This window comes from Mandrillus leucophaeus, unplaced genomic scaffold, assembly GCF_000951045.1.
Source record: "Mandrillus leucophaeus isolate KB7577 unplaced genomic scaffold, Mleu.le_1.0 Scaffold270, whole genome shotgun sequence".
NCBI lineage: Eukaryota > Metazoa > Chordata > Mammalia > Primates > Cercopithecidae > Mandrillus > Mandrillus leucophaeus.
Genome location: NW_012102810.1, coordinates 560,766 through 574,595, shown reverse-complemented (window position 1 = coordinate 574,595; position 13,830 = coordinate 560,766). Strand labels below are relative to the sequence as shown.

General features: G+C 55.0%; 1 protein-coding gene across 1 annotated transcript in view; it reads right to left on the bottom strand.

Moving 5' to 3' along the window:
- Nucleotides 1–13,830, bottom strand: part of MICAL3 (microtubule associated monooxygenase, calponin and LIM domain containing 3) — a 260,058-nt gene that overhangs the window by 38,429 nt on the left and 207,799 nt on the right. Inside the window, 5 exon segments of the mRNA XM_011984643.1 lie at nt 429–511; nt 1,030–1,170; nt 1,945–2,058; nt 6,609–6,746; nt 10,267–10,517. Of these exon segments, the coding sequence (XP_011840033.1) occupies nt 429–511; nt 1,030–1,170; nt 1,945–2,058; nt 6,609–6,746; nt 10,267–10,517 (727 nt within the window).

Here is a 13,830-nt window from a genome sequence, read left to right as displayed (position 1 = left end):
TATTTAAACATAATTTTAATATATCTATTATACATTTGTTATGTACAATAAATTATTTATTTTTAATAAATTTATGTTTAAATTAAACATGTGGTATGTGGTATGTGTACCTAACACAGTGACATGGGGGAGACAACTCAGGTTTGGGATCAGAGTGGGGCAGAGTTAGTAGGTGCCACCCATGCCACCCAGACAGCCTCATCCCCAAGAGTACTGAGCTGGAACTCCAAGGCCACTCCTGTCACCAACAGCTCCACTTACTACAAGGAGGACGAGAGTTTTCAGTCTTCCTCAGAATGAGGAGGCCAGCAGGCTATGTTAGCCCCAGTTTGGTGGGACCCACACCATGGGTCCCGAAACAGAGGTTAATATGTGTCCTTGGGGTCCCATTAGTTCTCTGTACCCCACAGCGAGCCCGAAACCCTTACCTCTGTTGAGGGGCTGTGGACTGGAGTGAACAGAAGAGCTGATTCCTGGGCAGACCGGATGGGGCTGGTGGCTTGGGAGGGACCTGAAAAGAATGAACACAGGGCCTTACAAGAGGAAGCCCCGTCATGTGCTAGGAGGGCACCCCTATTAGCCAGCCCCAGAGGGCGGAGAGGAGGGTGGAGCTGGGAGCTGAGTCTGCTCCCAGTTCTTCTGGAAAGCACAGGTTCTCTCAGAGGCCAGGGTCCTGGAAGCGTCTTCCCGGGGCTGCCCGGCACTTTCTGCAGGTGCTCCTGTCAACACCAGGTCAGAGTGTGGGCTTCCTCCACGTGCAGGCTCTGCACGCAGAGCTTCAGGACAAACCTTCTACCTTCTCCCAGACCCAAACTACACAAGGAAAGGGCCATTGGCCAAAGCATCTGCAGCAGCCTGTGGCACAAGGAGGGTGGACACAGGAGGAAAAGGCAAGGAGCTCCCTGCACCTCGGAGGCTGGCGTGCACCGTGGCTCTGCTCCGAAGCACCTGGCCCCTGAGCCACTCTCGTGTGCACGTGGCTCTTGCAGGAATTCTTGAAGTTGTCTCTCCCATCAATGACAGGCTCACCTCTCTCTTGGTGCTTCGGTGAGGCGGGCAGCTTCTCCTCATCTTCTGATACCCTCAGCTCCGGCTCTGCTGCCCCCTCAGCTGCGTGCCGCAAATGCAGCTCTCTGTCAGCATCCGATGGGCTGTCAGACCAGTGCTGATCTGGCAGAGGGAAGGGGCAGAAGCAGGTGCACACCCTAAGTGAGGCCGACTCCTTTTCCGCCTGAGAGCAGCCCCGCCACTTGTTCATTTGCAACACAACTGCTCAGGTGCAGACTAGGAGGCCCTTCTTATGCAGGGATAGACCTGGCTACCACACCACCCCGGCTCCTGAGGGGTCCGGCCAAGAGCACCCTCCTGCCTTGGCAAAGCGGGGCCGCATCAAAGCTTGTGGGGCTGTTTCTTTCTAAATATAGCAATAGTCACACATGATGGACTACGACAGAGAAAGACAGGGTGTGCCTGTGGAGGGTAGGCCTGGCCTCACAGGCCCCCTTCTAGGCACCTCCTCCTCTCAGCAGCCCTGACTGCCACACCAACTCCACAGCTGAGGCCTGCGCCCCCTCACAAGCTTGGGCTCTTCTCATTCCTCCCAGTCTCGCCCCTGACCCTGTCAGGCCCTCACAACCAGACTGCGATGCAGCACACACCTCCGGGTATCTAGCTTTGGGAGCCAGTCAGCTGGATTAAAGGCCTTGTGTAAAGCCGCAGGTTGGCTCAGGCACCCAGCCGCAGCCGGACGAGTGCAGGCCAAGTCGCCTGGGGCTCGTGGGTAGGTGGTGGTCGGGTGGAATAAGATGCATTCCAGTCATGGCGGAGCCAAGAAGGAACCAGGAGGCCCAATGGCGGCCTCACTGAGCTTGATTTTGCTGGAAAGCATATTGCCTTCATCTTCCCTGAGCTCCCACCACAGGGGCAGGGAGGGTGGACCCCTACCATCATCCAGCTCAGCACCAGTGTCTCCTGGGTCCCCATCCTCTGCTGCCTCCCCTTCTATCTCAGCTGGTTCCGAGTCCACATCTTCCTCTAGGTCATTCTCATCCAACGGAGCTGCAAAGCAGAAAGGTTCAAAGGAAGGAAGAAAAGGAGAACAGACAGGCTGCATCTTCATGGGGGTGAGAGGTACTGCCTTTCTCAGGGCAGTGCCATGCAGGCTCCAGAAGGGAGATGCTGCCAGGCCCAGGGGGCTCTCCACACACAGCACGGGCGCTGGGGGGCCCAGGGCCCCCAAACACAGGAGGTTGGCATTTCTCAGTGCTAGGGGCCAAGTGGGAAGAGAAGAGCGGCTGAAGGTGGGGACACTGTTCCTCTTTCCTCAAACGTTGCTGTAGGAACCTCAGTTGGAGGAGGGTGGAAGGGGAAACGCTGCTTCTCTGGGCCGAGGCCCAACAGCATCTACCAAAGCCTGGCCGTGTGCTGACCGCCTCACACACCAGGAGCCATTCAGCCCTCATAACGCAGGCTGAGCATCCCGAATCCGAAAATCCAAGATCCAAAATGCTCCAAAATCTGAAATTTTCTGAGTGCTGACAAGAGGCCAAGTGGAAAATTCCACAGCAAACCTCACGTGGTGACACAGCCAAAACTTTGTTTCATGCACAAAATTATTAAAAATATTGTATAAAATTATCTGTAGGCTACGTGTACAAGGTATATATGACACATAAATACATTTCGTGTTTATACTTGGGTGCCATCCCCAAGATCTCTCATTATGTATACGCAGAGATTCCAACATCCGAAAGAAATTCGAAATCCAAAACACTTCTGGTCTCAAACATTTTGGATAAGAAACACTCAGCCTGCAATAGAATTAGAGGGACTGTTTCTTCAGCGAGAAGGCTGAGGTCCAGTCGGCCGAGGGGGTTGTCCATAGTGCCGCGTGCAGGGGCACCAGACGAGCTTCCCTTGCGATAATTTAGAGAAATACTAATACTTAGGGAGAGCACTGGGGGCTGAGGGTATGTAAAGTTCATCCTCTGGACTCCAAGTGGCCCTTCAGGGCTGCAAAATGAGGCAAAGCCCTCGACAATTTCCCCTCCCCAGGAGCCAGCCCCTAAGCACGCACACACCGTCCCCACCTCCCACACTCAGAACTTGCACCGGCAGGAAGAGGGCGGCACGCTATGCTCTGAGGACACTGAGACCTGCACCACCTGAGACCCACAGGACCACTGACCGGGGCGGTCTGCAGGCTCTCCTAGGGTTCAAGCCCAGCCACTCCCAAATTACCCCTAAGGGTTTTAATTTCAGGAGAAAGGAGTTATGCTCTGATGTCCATACACAAGAGTCTGCACAGATCAAAGCCCCAGGCTGGGGAGCAGGGAACCGACGGCGCCTGGTTAGGTGGATTTCTTAAAAAACTGTGTGGAAATGGGAGGGCAAAGCCTCGGAAGCAATGTCTTCTCTCCACAGGCCAGGCACTTAGAAGACGCTGGTAACGTTTTACTCCTTGACCAGGGTGGCAGTTATATGAGTTTTTGTTTCTTTAATAATTCCTTAAGCTTATGTTTATCTTTTATGCACAGTTTGTAAGAGGACGGTTCAAATCTAGTGTTTGAAGAACTGCATGAAACAGGTTTGGAAGGGAACAGACAGGCCACGTCACAGGGAGAGATGGGTGGGTTCCCAGACTAGCTGACAGTTAGGGCCACGTGCCTCCCTGAGATGCCAGAGCGGCCCACGGAGCTGGCCGTGCCAAAGGCTATCCTATAGCAACGGCACCTGCTGGGAAGCAGGGGGAGACGCCTCAAGTATTTCTATGGGTTACAACCTCGGTGTGAGAACACTGCTTTTGGCCACTCAAGGAAGACAGTTCCTCAAATACCAGGGAGTGGGACTTCTGAGGCAAAGACAAAAGAATTCATGGCTGCACTACACCAGTTTTGAAAAGGAGGAACAAAAGCCCTGTTTAGAACAGAATCTGGCCCGCGCCATGGAGACGGCCACTACGCCTGACAGATTTGTTGGGGTGAATCTAGGTGCCCAGGGATCCAGATGGCAACCCTACACTCTTGCTGGCGAGGGAACTGGAGGCCAGCACCAAGGAGACCCACAAAGGCCTCCCAGCCGGGCACAGTCCAGGGCACCCTGGGTTAGCCTGACCCGCCCTGGTGCCTTGGTCCTTCACGTGGCTCTCCTGTAGACTTTCTACTAAGAAATGCCTGTGGTAGAGTCAGGTGGGTGAGAGGTCTACACTCCTCGGCAGGACCTTGAAAGGAACAATCGTCACAGAGACAAAAAACAGGTGAGAAATATCAACGCAGCAGCAGCGGTGTTGAAAGAGACACAGCTTGAGGGGTGGATCTGGGGGTGAAATTCAGGTTAAGACGGAGTGCAGGGTGCTAGAAGCTGCCACGCAGGTTGATGAGCCACGCGCTATGAAAGCCAGGAGCCACTGACCCGCTCAGCTCTTGGTTTCCCTCAGCCGCCAGCTGGGGGGCTCTTGCCCCACTGCCCTAGGGACCCACACTGTCTAGAAGGGGAGCTGGCCGTCTCTGTACAAAGAGCAGTGGCCTTCCCCTGTGGCTGTGTGCCTGTTTCTCCCACTGCCGGGAGGACACAGGGACAGGCCAGTGAAGCCCCATGAGCTCCCATGTGTGCATCCCAGAAGTGACCGCTAGGACAGTGGTGCTGCTGGGGGCACCGCTACCCTTCCTCCGGCAGTGTCCCACAACTCGTGGAGAGATTTTTGGTGTCTTCATGGGTGGTGGAGGCTGCACGGACATTGCAAGGGTGGAGGCCAGAATGTTAAACCTTCTGTGAGGGAAAGAGCTGTCCTGCCCCAAATACTGGTAGTCCCTCGGTGAGAAACACACAGTTCCAGAAACGTTTAGGAAGGACAACTCAGGTTGCTCAACGATCTCCTGCACTCGATGAGACGCCTGCAGCTCAGGCTGGATTTGGCTGGTGTCACCCCTGGTCACACCCAGCCTGTCAGCTGAATAGCATCCACCCATCCTCTGCCCGTCCCTCTCCACCGTCATCCTCCCATAAACCCCTGGTTTTGACTGCCTCCTTCTCTGATACCTTGGTAGGATGTGGAATATCTTCTGATTCCTCCCCTTTCACACTCAATCAGGACCCACCTCATCCTCAACACACTTTAAACATCTCAGTGCCAAAAACGTTCCTTTGGCTCTGGCCTTTTTACCCGACTCTATCAATACAAACCTGCCTGTGTCTGTCCTGCCTGCCCTCCTGTTTCCCTCTGAGCTGCCCTGAAGGAGGGGGTGTGCGTCTGATCCATGCAAGGGCGGGCTGTCTGGCAAGACATGCAGGTGCCCCCACCCGCCTCCGCCGCCCTGGCATGCACTTGCAACAGGCCCAGGAGTCTAGTGTTAAGGTACCAGCAGAGCCGCCTAGAGAGAGGTTACGGTGAGTGGGGAGAGAGTGAACATCACCAGACTACCTCCGGAGACCGTCTCCAGCCAGGCCTGCACCGCCGCGCGGCGTATGGAGGGAAGGTCGGGCACTGAATTTAAAACAGACGACAAATACAAAGTTACACAGCAATATGCGTTCCCCACGAGGAGAGCCGAGGTCATCCTTAAAATCCCAAACCGAAGAGAAACTGAGACGGCGTTTAGGACAGAGGCCTGTCCGGCACCAACAAGGCGTGCGAGCCCTGTTGTTAGCCTGTGTGATGGAGAATCGGGATGCGAAGAGAAGAGGGAAAACCCAAGGTAGGGCCGCCGCTGGCCCAGGGCTGCAGAGCGCTCCCGAGCTCACAGGCCAGCCCAGTGCTGCAGGTGTTCACAGCGCCATCACAAGCTGGAAATGGAGGCTGGTCTTGCCTAGAGGTGAAGATTTGGGGCCAGGGAGGAACAAACGTCTTATTAAATGCTGTTTCATGATGGCAGGAAACGCCCCTTTTGTATGCTCAGAGCCTGGCAGGGTGTGTGGCCCGTGACTGGTGCTGAATGAAAATGTGAACACACAGGAGTGACAGCAGAGGTAACACCGAGGGTGGGTATTTGGAAGACGGCACGCTGGGAAGGATGGCACAGCGGCCACCACGTTCCTCAACAGTCTCCACGGTTCTTATTGCTATTTCTTTATTAAAAGAAACCAGAATAAGGTGCATCTTCATCCTACTGTGTGACACAGATCGTCCCACCTAAAGCCTGGGGCTGGTGATGATGCTACTCTAGAGGCCTCCTGGATAGAAATCTCTTTCCAAGACTTCATTTCACTTCCAAACACACCCCTCCCGCCCCCTTCCTGCCAACACACATTCACGTCCAGACACACTCTGTGAGGGAAGGACCAGAACGTTTTACAAAGTGAGGAAAGAGCAGCCGTGGCCAGAAACATGAGAGAAAGACAGGAAATTCTTGGTTTACCCAAGATCATGTTCGTTTTACCACTTCGCATCAACGGAGAAAGAGTCCACAACCTCTTAATCCACAGAGAACTTTACATATCCTCAGATGAAAAGTGCAGGTGTCACAACTGACAGCAGCAAAGCGGGATGCGCCCGGCTCCCGTGTGTGGCCTCACACGAGGCTCTGCCCTGACAGAAAGGCCCCCTGTGGCGACAGACGCAGCAGGCGAGTGGTGCTGCGGGCACGCTGCAGCCTGCGGCTGGGAGCGTTTACCTCTGGAAGCAGAGGACTCAGAGGCCGGCGCCATCCTCTCTTCCTCCTCTCTCTCACGGATATGAGTCCAGTGCACGTCAGCCTGGATCTCCAGAGGATCCGCCGCCTGCATGACCTGCTGGAGCCTCTGGTTCCCGGCTAGTGTCCCAGGGTCAAGGGGTGGAGAAATGAGGTGGGGAAGGAGGTGATGAAATAACACGGGAAAGGAAACAGAAAGAGAAGTTACAGCATTGGCCAGGATCAGGATGAATCAGAAAGAAGTAAAAATTAAGAACATGTATGCACAAGTATACACACACAGACAGACACACGGACACACAGACACACACGCACAGTCCTGCTGCTCATTCAGTGTGACCCAGTCATTTCCAGCCATATGTGTACCATTAAATTCAGTGAAGAGAATCACACGTTCCTTTCTGAGACTCCTTTCATTCTAAGCGGCATTCAGGCGACCCATGTGCCAAGATGGAAACAGAGCAGATTCCAGCCTGCTTCCGCAGGCTCAGCCCCCAGGGGCCACAAGGACCTGCTTTGTGCCTAGCACAGTGTGAGACCCCAGGAATGCACTACCCTGCCCCTGCTGGTCACACAGCAAGGTGCCCAGCACCACTCGCCCAGCTGATGGCTGGGTGATGACAGAGGTGGGAAGAGATTGTGTCACTCTGCCACCAGCTGGCCAGCTCACACAGGACAGAGATAGACTTTGCGGGCACTTTGGTTGGCATCTTCTGCAGCTGGAGCTGCTGCTGGAGAGAAACAGTCCCCCTCCCTTAGCGGGCCTCATGCTGCATGCTGGGTCTGAGGCAAGGACATGGATCCCAGTGGAGGGTAGAGTCAGGGGAGGCGATGACTGGGAGGGAAGCAGAGCTCTTTCATGTCCATTTCCAAACCTTTGGAAGTTCACAGGCGAGAATGAGACCAACACCTCTCTGAGGTCAAAGCTCTTACCTGAAAACTCCATGTGGTGCCCCTGCTTATCACCTCTGGAAACAAGGCCTGGTTTCTCAGCTATATGGAAACTCACCAGTGGCCCCTCCGGATCCCTGCCCTGTGGGATCCCTGTACTTAGTGTTGGACCGTGCCACACAGTTAGGTTAAGATAAAGGGACAGCCAGCAACTGGGAAGGGAAGGTGGCTGTTCAGGCAGCAAGAGCAGGTGCCACCTGATCTGAAGGATTTGTGTTCCTGCCAGGAGCCAGCTTCCATCTGGGAACGGGTGACATGCCTCCTCTGAGTCTAACCAGACAATCTGGCTGTGGCTTCAATCACTATGACAGTCTCTTCAAGCAACAGGGAATGTGAAATGAGCAGAAAGGACCAGCAAGACCGCCCAGTGTTATGAGCTCTGCCGTACGTGGGGTATCAGCCCGTTGCTGGAGTTGCTGGTCTTATAGATTTGTGGACTTTTTCTAAGGTCAATTTGCCTTTCTTTATGGTGCTGAGTGGGACTGAGTCACAGCAGAGTCACCTAACAGCCTGGATGTCACAGGACTCTCTCTACCTCCTCAGCAACAAAGAGAAGAGAAGCATTCTTCTCTCAGAGTCCTGCTGTGCTTCCTGCTGATACATGCAGCCCTGGGGACGTATCGATAGCACAAGCCAACATTTCTTCCTTTCTTAGAGAGACATTAAAGTCACCTGTGCTGGTGACAGGAGGTTTCCTGCATCAGAGAAGCAGCCAAGTCTTGGCTGGAGATGAGGAGCTTGCAGCAAAACATATGGGGCATAGGTGGGGCCGCATTCCATGAGGCCACTTCTGGAGCCTTCTCCAGCTTCCGCCAGAACCTCTTCTGACTCACATGCTACTTTGCACCTGGCTGTCTGGGCAGGCTGGGACCAGGGAGAGGAGCCCAGCGAGGTGTGTGCAGAGCTCAGTTCCAGGCCTTTGTCTGTGAGATATGCTCTTGGAGGCACATTTTGGATGGCTGCCAGGGAGCTGTGGTAGAAGGTGGGCACGGGGCAAAGGGGGTACCTTTCAATGCCCTCAAATCTTCCTGTGGGAGGTACCTGGCATGGCCACTGGCCTTGCAGATGTGTGTCCTGGCGCAGTACTCCCCTTCTACAGCAGGGGGAGCCAGAAACCCACACAGCATCCGGAATCCCACAGAGGGATAAGCCGGAGGGAAGAGAAGGGAGCAGCGGTGTCCAGCCACTGCCTGCACAGGCACCGAGGTCGGCTGCCCAACAGACTCGCACCTGGGCTAGCGACACAGGCTCCTGTCCGGGACTTTCGGAGTTCAGCTGAATTTGTCAGTATGTGTTTGTGTAGTTAAAGCTCATTTCCTACAGGAAATGAAAAGGGAACACGCTTCGACCCTAAGCTGTGCCGGGGCTCAGAGCTGCCGAGCGATCATCATCACATGGAGATGACGATGTCTGGAACAGTGCAAACAAAACACCGTGCCCTGGACCAGCTGTGCGTGCTCACTCCGCTGGCTAGCAGAGGCCACACTGGCACCTGGCTCTGCAGACACGGCGCATTGGAGGGAGAGCCCAGGTCCACAGACCCCATTTCTCCTACAGCAGACTGGGTGTGGAGTGCGGGCCACTAAGGGCTGCCTGTGGGTCCTGCCCAGCCTCTGCCTCTGGAGGGAAGAGTAGAGAACTGGAAAAGCAGCTCCTTAGGGAGCCCGAGGAAGTCCCTGACCCCGACCGCTCAGGCGGACGCCCAAGGGTGCAGTTCCTTCTGGTCCAACCCACCTCACTGGGGCCAGCATCCCGGAGCTGCACAGCTCCCGGGGGACTGGATCAGGAACATGAGCCCTGTCCGGGACGGGCTTAGGCCTGTGTGCCAGAGAAAACAGATCCCCGGATGAGACTGGGCAACAAGCACACAGGACCCGGGAGAAGCAGAGACGAGCTCAGTGCCAGCTCTGTGGGGCCTGGGGCCACTGAGAACACAACCGCTCCTCTGACCACTGCAGGGAGTCACTGGTGCTCAGAAGTTAAGGGTCATGTCCTTCCTGATCATTCCACAGCTATCTTTTGGGGACTCAGATCTCCACTGCCCTAGCTCCATCTTCACCATCCCCCAGGCTTCTCTGCTGCCGGAGCAGAGAAAGAATGGCCTTCTCTCCTGCACAGGCCCAACACGTCCCTCCTCATCACTTGAGGCCACACACAGCCAGAGATAGGGGCAGAATAGAAAAATCTCAGAGCAGCTGTCCCCTGAGCCTGAGTCTCCCTTCAGGACACTGTCCCCCAAACGCTGCCCTGGATGCCATCAACTGAGGCACTAAGCTCATAGCCACCTCCGAAACCCTAGACTAGGATCAAGGAATCCTCTAGAAAGCTAAATTCCCTTTCTCTATTAAAATAATTTTTTTAACTGAAACTAAAGGGCAAAAAGAGAAAACGAGGAGGAGACAAGAACGAGTGGCCTAACTTGGGTGAGTCCTCGGACTGGCTCTCTGCCTTCTACTTCCAATTTCTAAACCAACGTGCACAAGGGACATTATTTCCACTGCCAACCGTCTGCTCAACGCCACAGTGCCCTTCCCTCTGCCCCCCATGATTAAGGTCGGGAGGGGTGGCCCCTGGGCTGTGCAGGAGGCACGTCCGTGTGACGTCAGCCCCAGAAACCTCTTACACTCACGCATGAAACAGATCACCTTGGGAGACAGGGCAGGGTTAGGAGCACAGATTTTGTTCTGACCTTCACTGGACTCTTCCTCCTCCTCGTCATAGTCCTCCTCCTCCTCCTCTTCATATTCTTCCTCCTCCTCCTCCTCTTCATTCCCAGGCTCAAAGCTCTTCGAGGCCTCTAGCTCCTCTTCACTTTTCCCTTTGAGAAGTGCATGGATCCGCACGGCCTCCTTCCACGGAACGCCACCCAGGTCAGAGGGGGGCAGGCGAGGCTCCTCCTCCTCCTCGTCCTCCTCCTCCTCCATCTCAGACTCGGAACTACTGTAAGGAAATAACCACACGGCCAGAGTGAGGGAATGAAGAAAAACCGAGAAGGGGAAAGGGAAGAACCACCGTCAGAAGCAATGCGTCCCAGGCACAGCGGCTGCTGAGCAGGTAGAGAGAGACGGGAGGGCAGAGAGAGCGACATCAGCAGGACAGGGTACCCGGGCATGAGGAGCCACCTACCCAAGCCCGACTAAGGGGACAAAGGGAAGAATGTCTCCTGCTCACAGACCTCGCGCGCTTCTCCTCAGGTGGATGGGGTGGGGAGGGGACCACAGAGGGCTGCCTGTGGGTCTGGCCCAACCTCTGCCCACTGAGGGGAGCGTGCAGAACTGGGAGAGCAGCTCCTTAGGGAGCCCATGGAAGCTCCTGACTGCAACGGCTCAAACTCAAGGCACAGCCCCATCCCTCAGGGTGCTTCAACCAGCAAACCCCGAGATCACTGGTTTAAGTTTCACAGGGCCTTGAGGGCACAAGCAGGGCAGTGGACTCCTTCTGATAGAAACCCATGACACTGGGAATCGAGAATGGTGGTCCTGGCCTGCTGCCTAGTTAGAGGAACTCAATTCTGTGTGACTGAGGCCTGTCAGAAGCCTCTCAGGAGAGCTGTGGGCGTGGTGGGGGAAGCGGGGCCCAGAAAGGCCTGGACTGAACCAGCTGATGATCAAAGTCCGTGTGCCAGGGTGGGGCGACAGATTCCATTTCCCAGCACTCCTCAGAACCCACCATGTGCTGTCGGGACACACAGGGAAATGACGGCAAAGGCACTGCTCACTGCAAAGCCACAGGACAGAGACGACAGGGAAAGGGTGGGGACAAACCTCTAACCCCAGGGCCGTCGCTCCTGTCGGCTGCTGCACTGCCAAGCACTCGCCTCGCAGCTGCAGGCAAGCATGGTTGACATAGGAAGCTGTACCCCCGTGAGAACGCACACGCCACAACGCACACTACCCCAACCGTAGCTCCTCACTCTGGCCACCCTCCTGCAGCAGTGTACCCCACTCCTGCCCTGTGGAGGGAGGCAGGACAGGAACACCGGGTTCCCTGCAACCTGTGGGGCTCCAATACGCGCAAAACCCCCAACATTGCTGCATAAATGGAGTTGTTTCTGAGTGTTTCGTGGTCTGATAATTCCCAAAGCATCTTTTTCAGGAGAGGCCTTGCCTGCAGTGAGAGGCTGGGGGCAATCGGCTTTCACGTTAAAGCCACAGCCTGACCTCCGACCCAACAAAACCCAAGAAGCATCAGGCACGAGGCGGCATCTGCCCTGACCTCCTGCGAGGGTGTGTCCTCTCTCTGCCCAGGCAGGCTCTTCCACAGCCCGCTTGTGTGTGAGAGGGCGAACCAGCGAATACGCCACGATGAGCACTGAGGGGCACTGCCAGGGCGACCACTGCCAGGTGAAGAAGCTCGCCTTGTCCAAAGACAGCACCCCAGCCCTTGTCTTGGCTTCAAGAAGGTAAACCAGACATGCCTGGGATGCCCTGTCGATGGGGCTGTCACTGTTTGCCGGGGGCCTCAGGTCATGTTGCATAGTCTAGTAATGTGATTAGGATGAGGCTTTGGGTCGCACGGTATCCAGTGACCTGGAGACTGACATCAACCATGTGGACAATCAATCAATCAATCATTGCCTATGTCATTAAAACTCTAAACACAGAGTCTCAGTATTCCTCAGGTGAGCAATACTCCTGGCGTATTATCACACATCGATACCGAGAGAGTACGGTCGTCCTGGCCCCACAGTGAGTACAACGGAAACTGAGTCTGGTTCCTTCCTGGACTCACCCTACGTACTTCTTCCCTTGGCTCACTGACATCTGTGCCCTTTCCCTGTAATGAACCATAACCATGAGGACAGCAGCTTTCAGTGAGTTCTGCGAGTTCTAGCAAACTGTCAAACCTGCGGGTGATTCTGGGAGACTCTGGAACTCGCCACTGGGGTCAGAAGTGGGGCAGTCTTGTGGGCTGTATTCCCTCTTTCCAGCTGGCTGACTCCTCACTGTGCTGCACCAGCTCTGCTACTGGCTGGCTGCGGGACTGTGAGTTGATTATTTGTGCTCTCTGAGTTTGCTCATTCATTCACTTGGCGAACATTTCTGAGCACCTCCGGCTCAGCCAGCGGACACAGGAATATGCCGCGAGGAGCTCAGGTAGTGAATTGGCTTCACCCGTTCATTTACCTGAATAAAACTTACTCAATTATCTTCCCCTTACAACGCACTTGCTAGACACTGCAGGGAACACAAAGGTGACACAGAAAAGACTCTTATGCTCAGCTGGGCCCGACAGCTCCCGTCTGTGATCCCAGCACTGTGGGAGGCTGAGGCGGGTGGATCATTTGAGCCCAGGAGTTTGAGACCATCCTGGGCAACCACGGGTACACCCCATCTCTACAAAAAATAAAGATACAAATAATATAAAAATAACAAAAGCTCCTTATTCTCAAGGGCAGGAAAGGCGCACGCACAGCATGCTAAAGCGTAGCAGAACACAAGCACAGGGGGCGGAGGGCCGGGAGGAGAAGTCTAAAGTGGGTGAACCTAAGAATCTGGGCCATGGAAAACCTGGCATCTGGATTTTGATTATTTTCGGCATTACTTTTACTGGTATTCTTTTGCCTTACGTCGGTGTTTTCATTATTTTCTTATTAATGAACACAATACACAACCTACTGCATGTCATTTAACACTGTCTGAACACAAAGCAAGGCTCAGGATGCATCTATGCTCATCTCAAATCTTCGCTGGGCCAAGGGCAGGCCCCGGTTCCTCCTTCCCAGCTGAGCAGCCAGGGCCTATGCAAGGCGGCCCAGCGGTTGGCAGCAGGGCAGGGCCGCACTGTAGTTCACTGGGAGGGGCCTCAGTGCAGGCCTGTCCTCACCCTGCGCCACGTTGTGAGGACAGCTGCACAGGCACAATGTGGGCACTGAAGAAATGTCCCAAGATGAGGCCAGCGAGGCCAGCCCACAGCCGTTAGTGTGGCATCAGCTGGTTCCACAACAGCTCAAGGGCCACGGGAGCACAGAAGACAGCAGAAAGCAACGCTCACCTCCGCACCAGCGGCAAACCCAGCCCGCCTCCCAGAGACCTTGGCGCTTGCTTCTGCATGCCGCCCCCAGACAGGCCACCCTCTCTTTCGGAAGGACACAGAGGAACCGGGTGGGGATTTCCAACTCCTTTCCAGTCCATCATTTTTTTTTTTGAGACGGAGTCTCGCTCTGTCGCCCAGGCTGGAGTGCAGTGGCCGGATCTCAGCTCACTGTAAGCTCCGCCTCCCGGGTTCACGCCATTCTCCTGCCTCAGCCTCC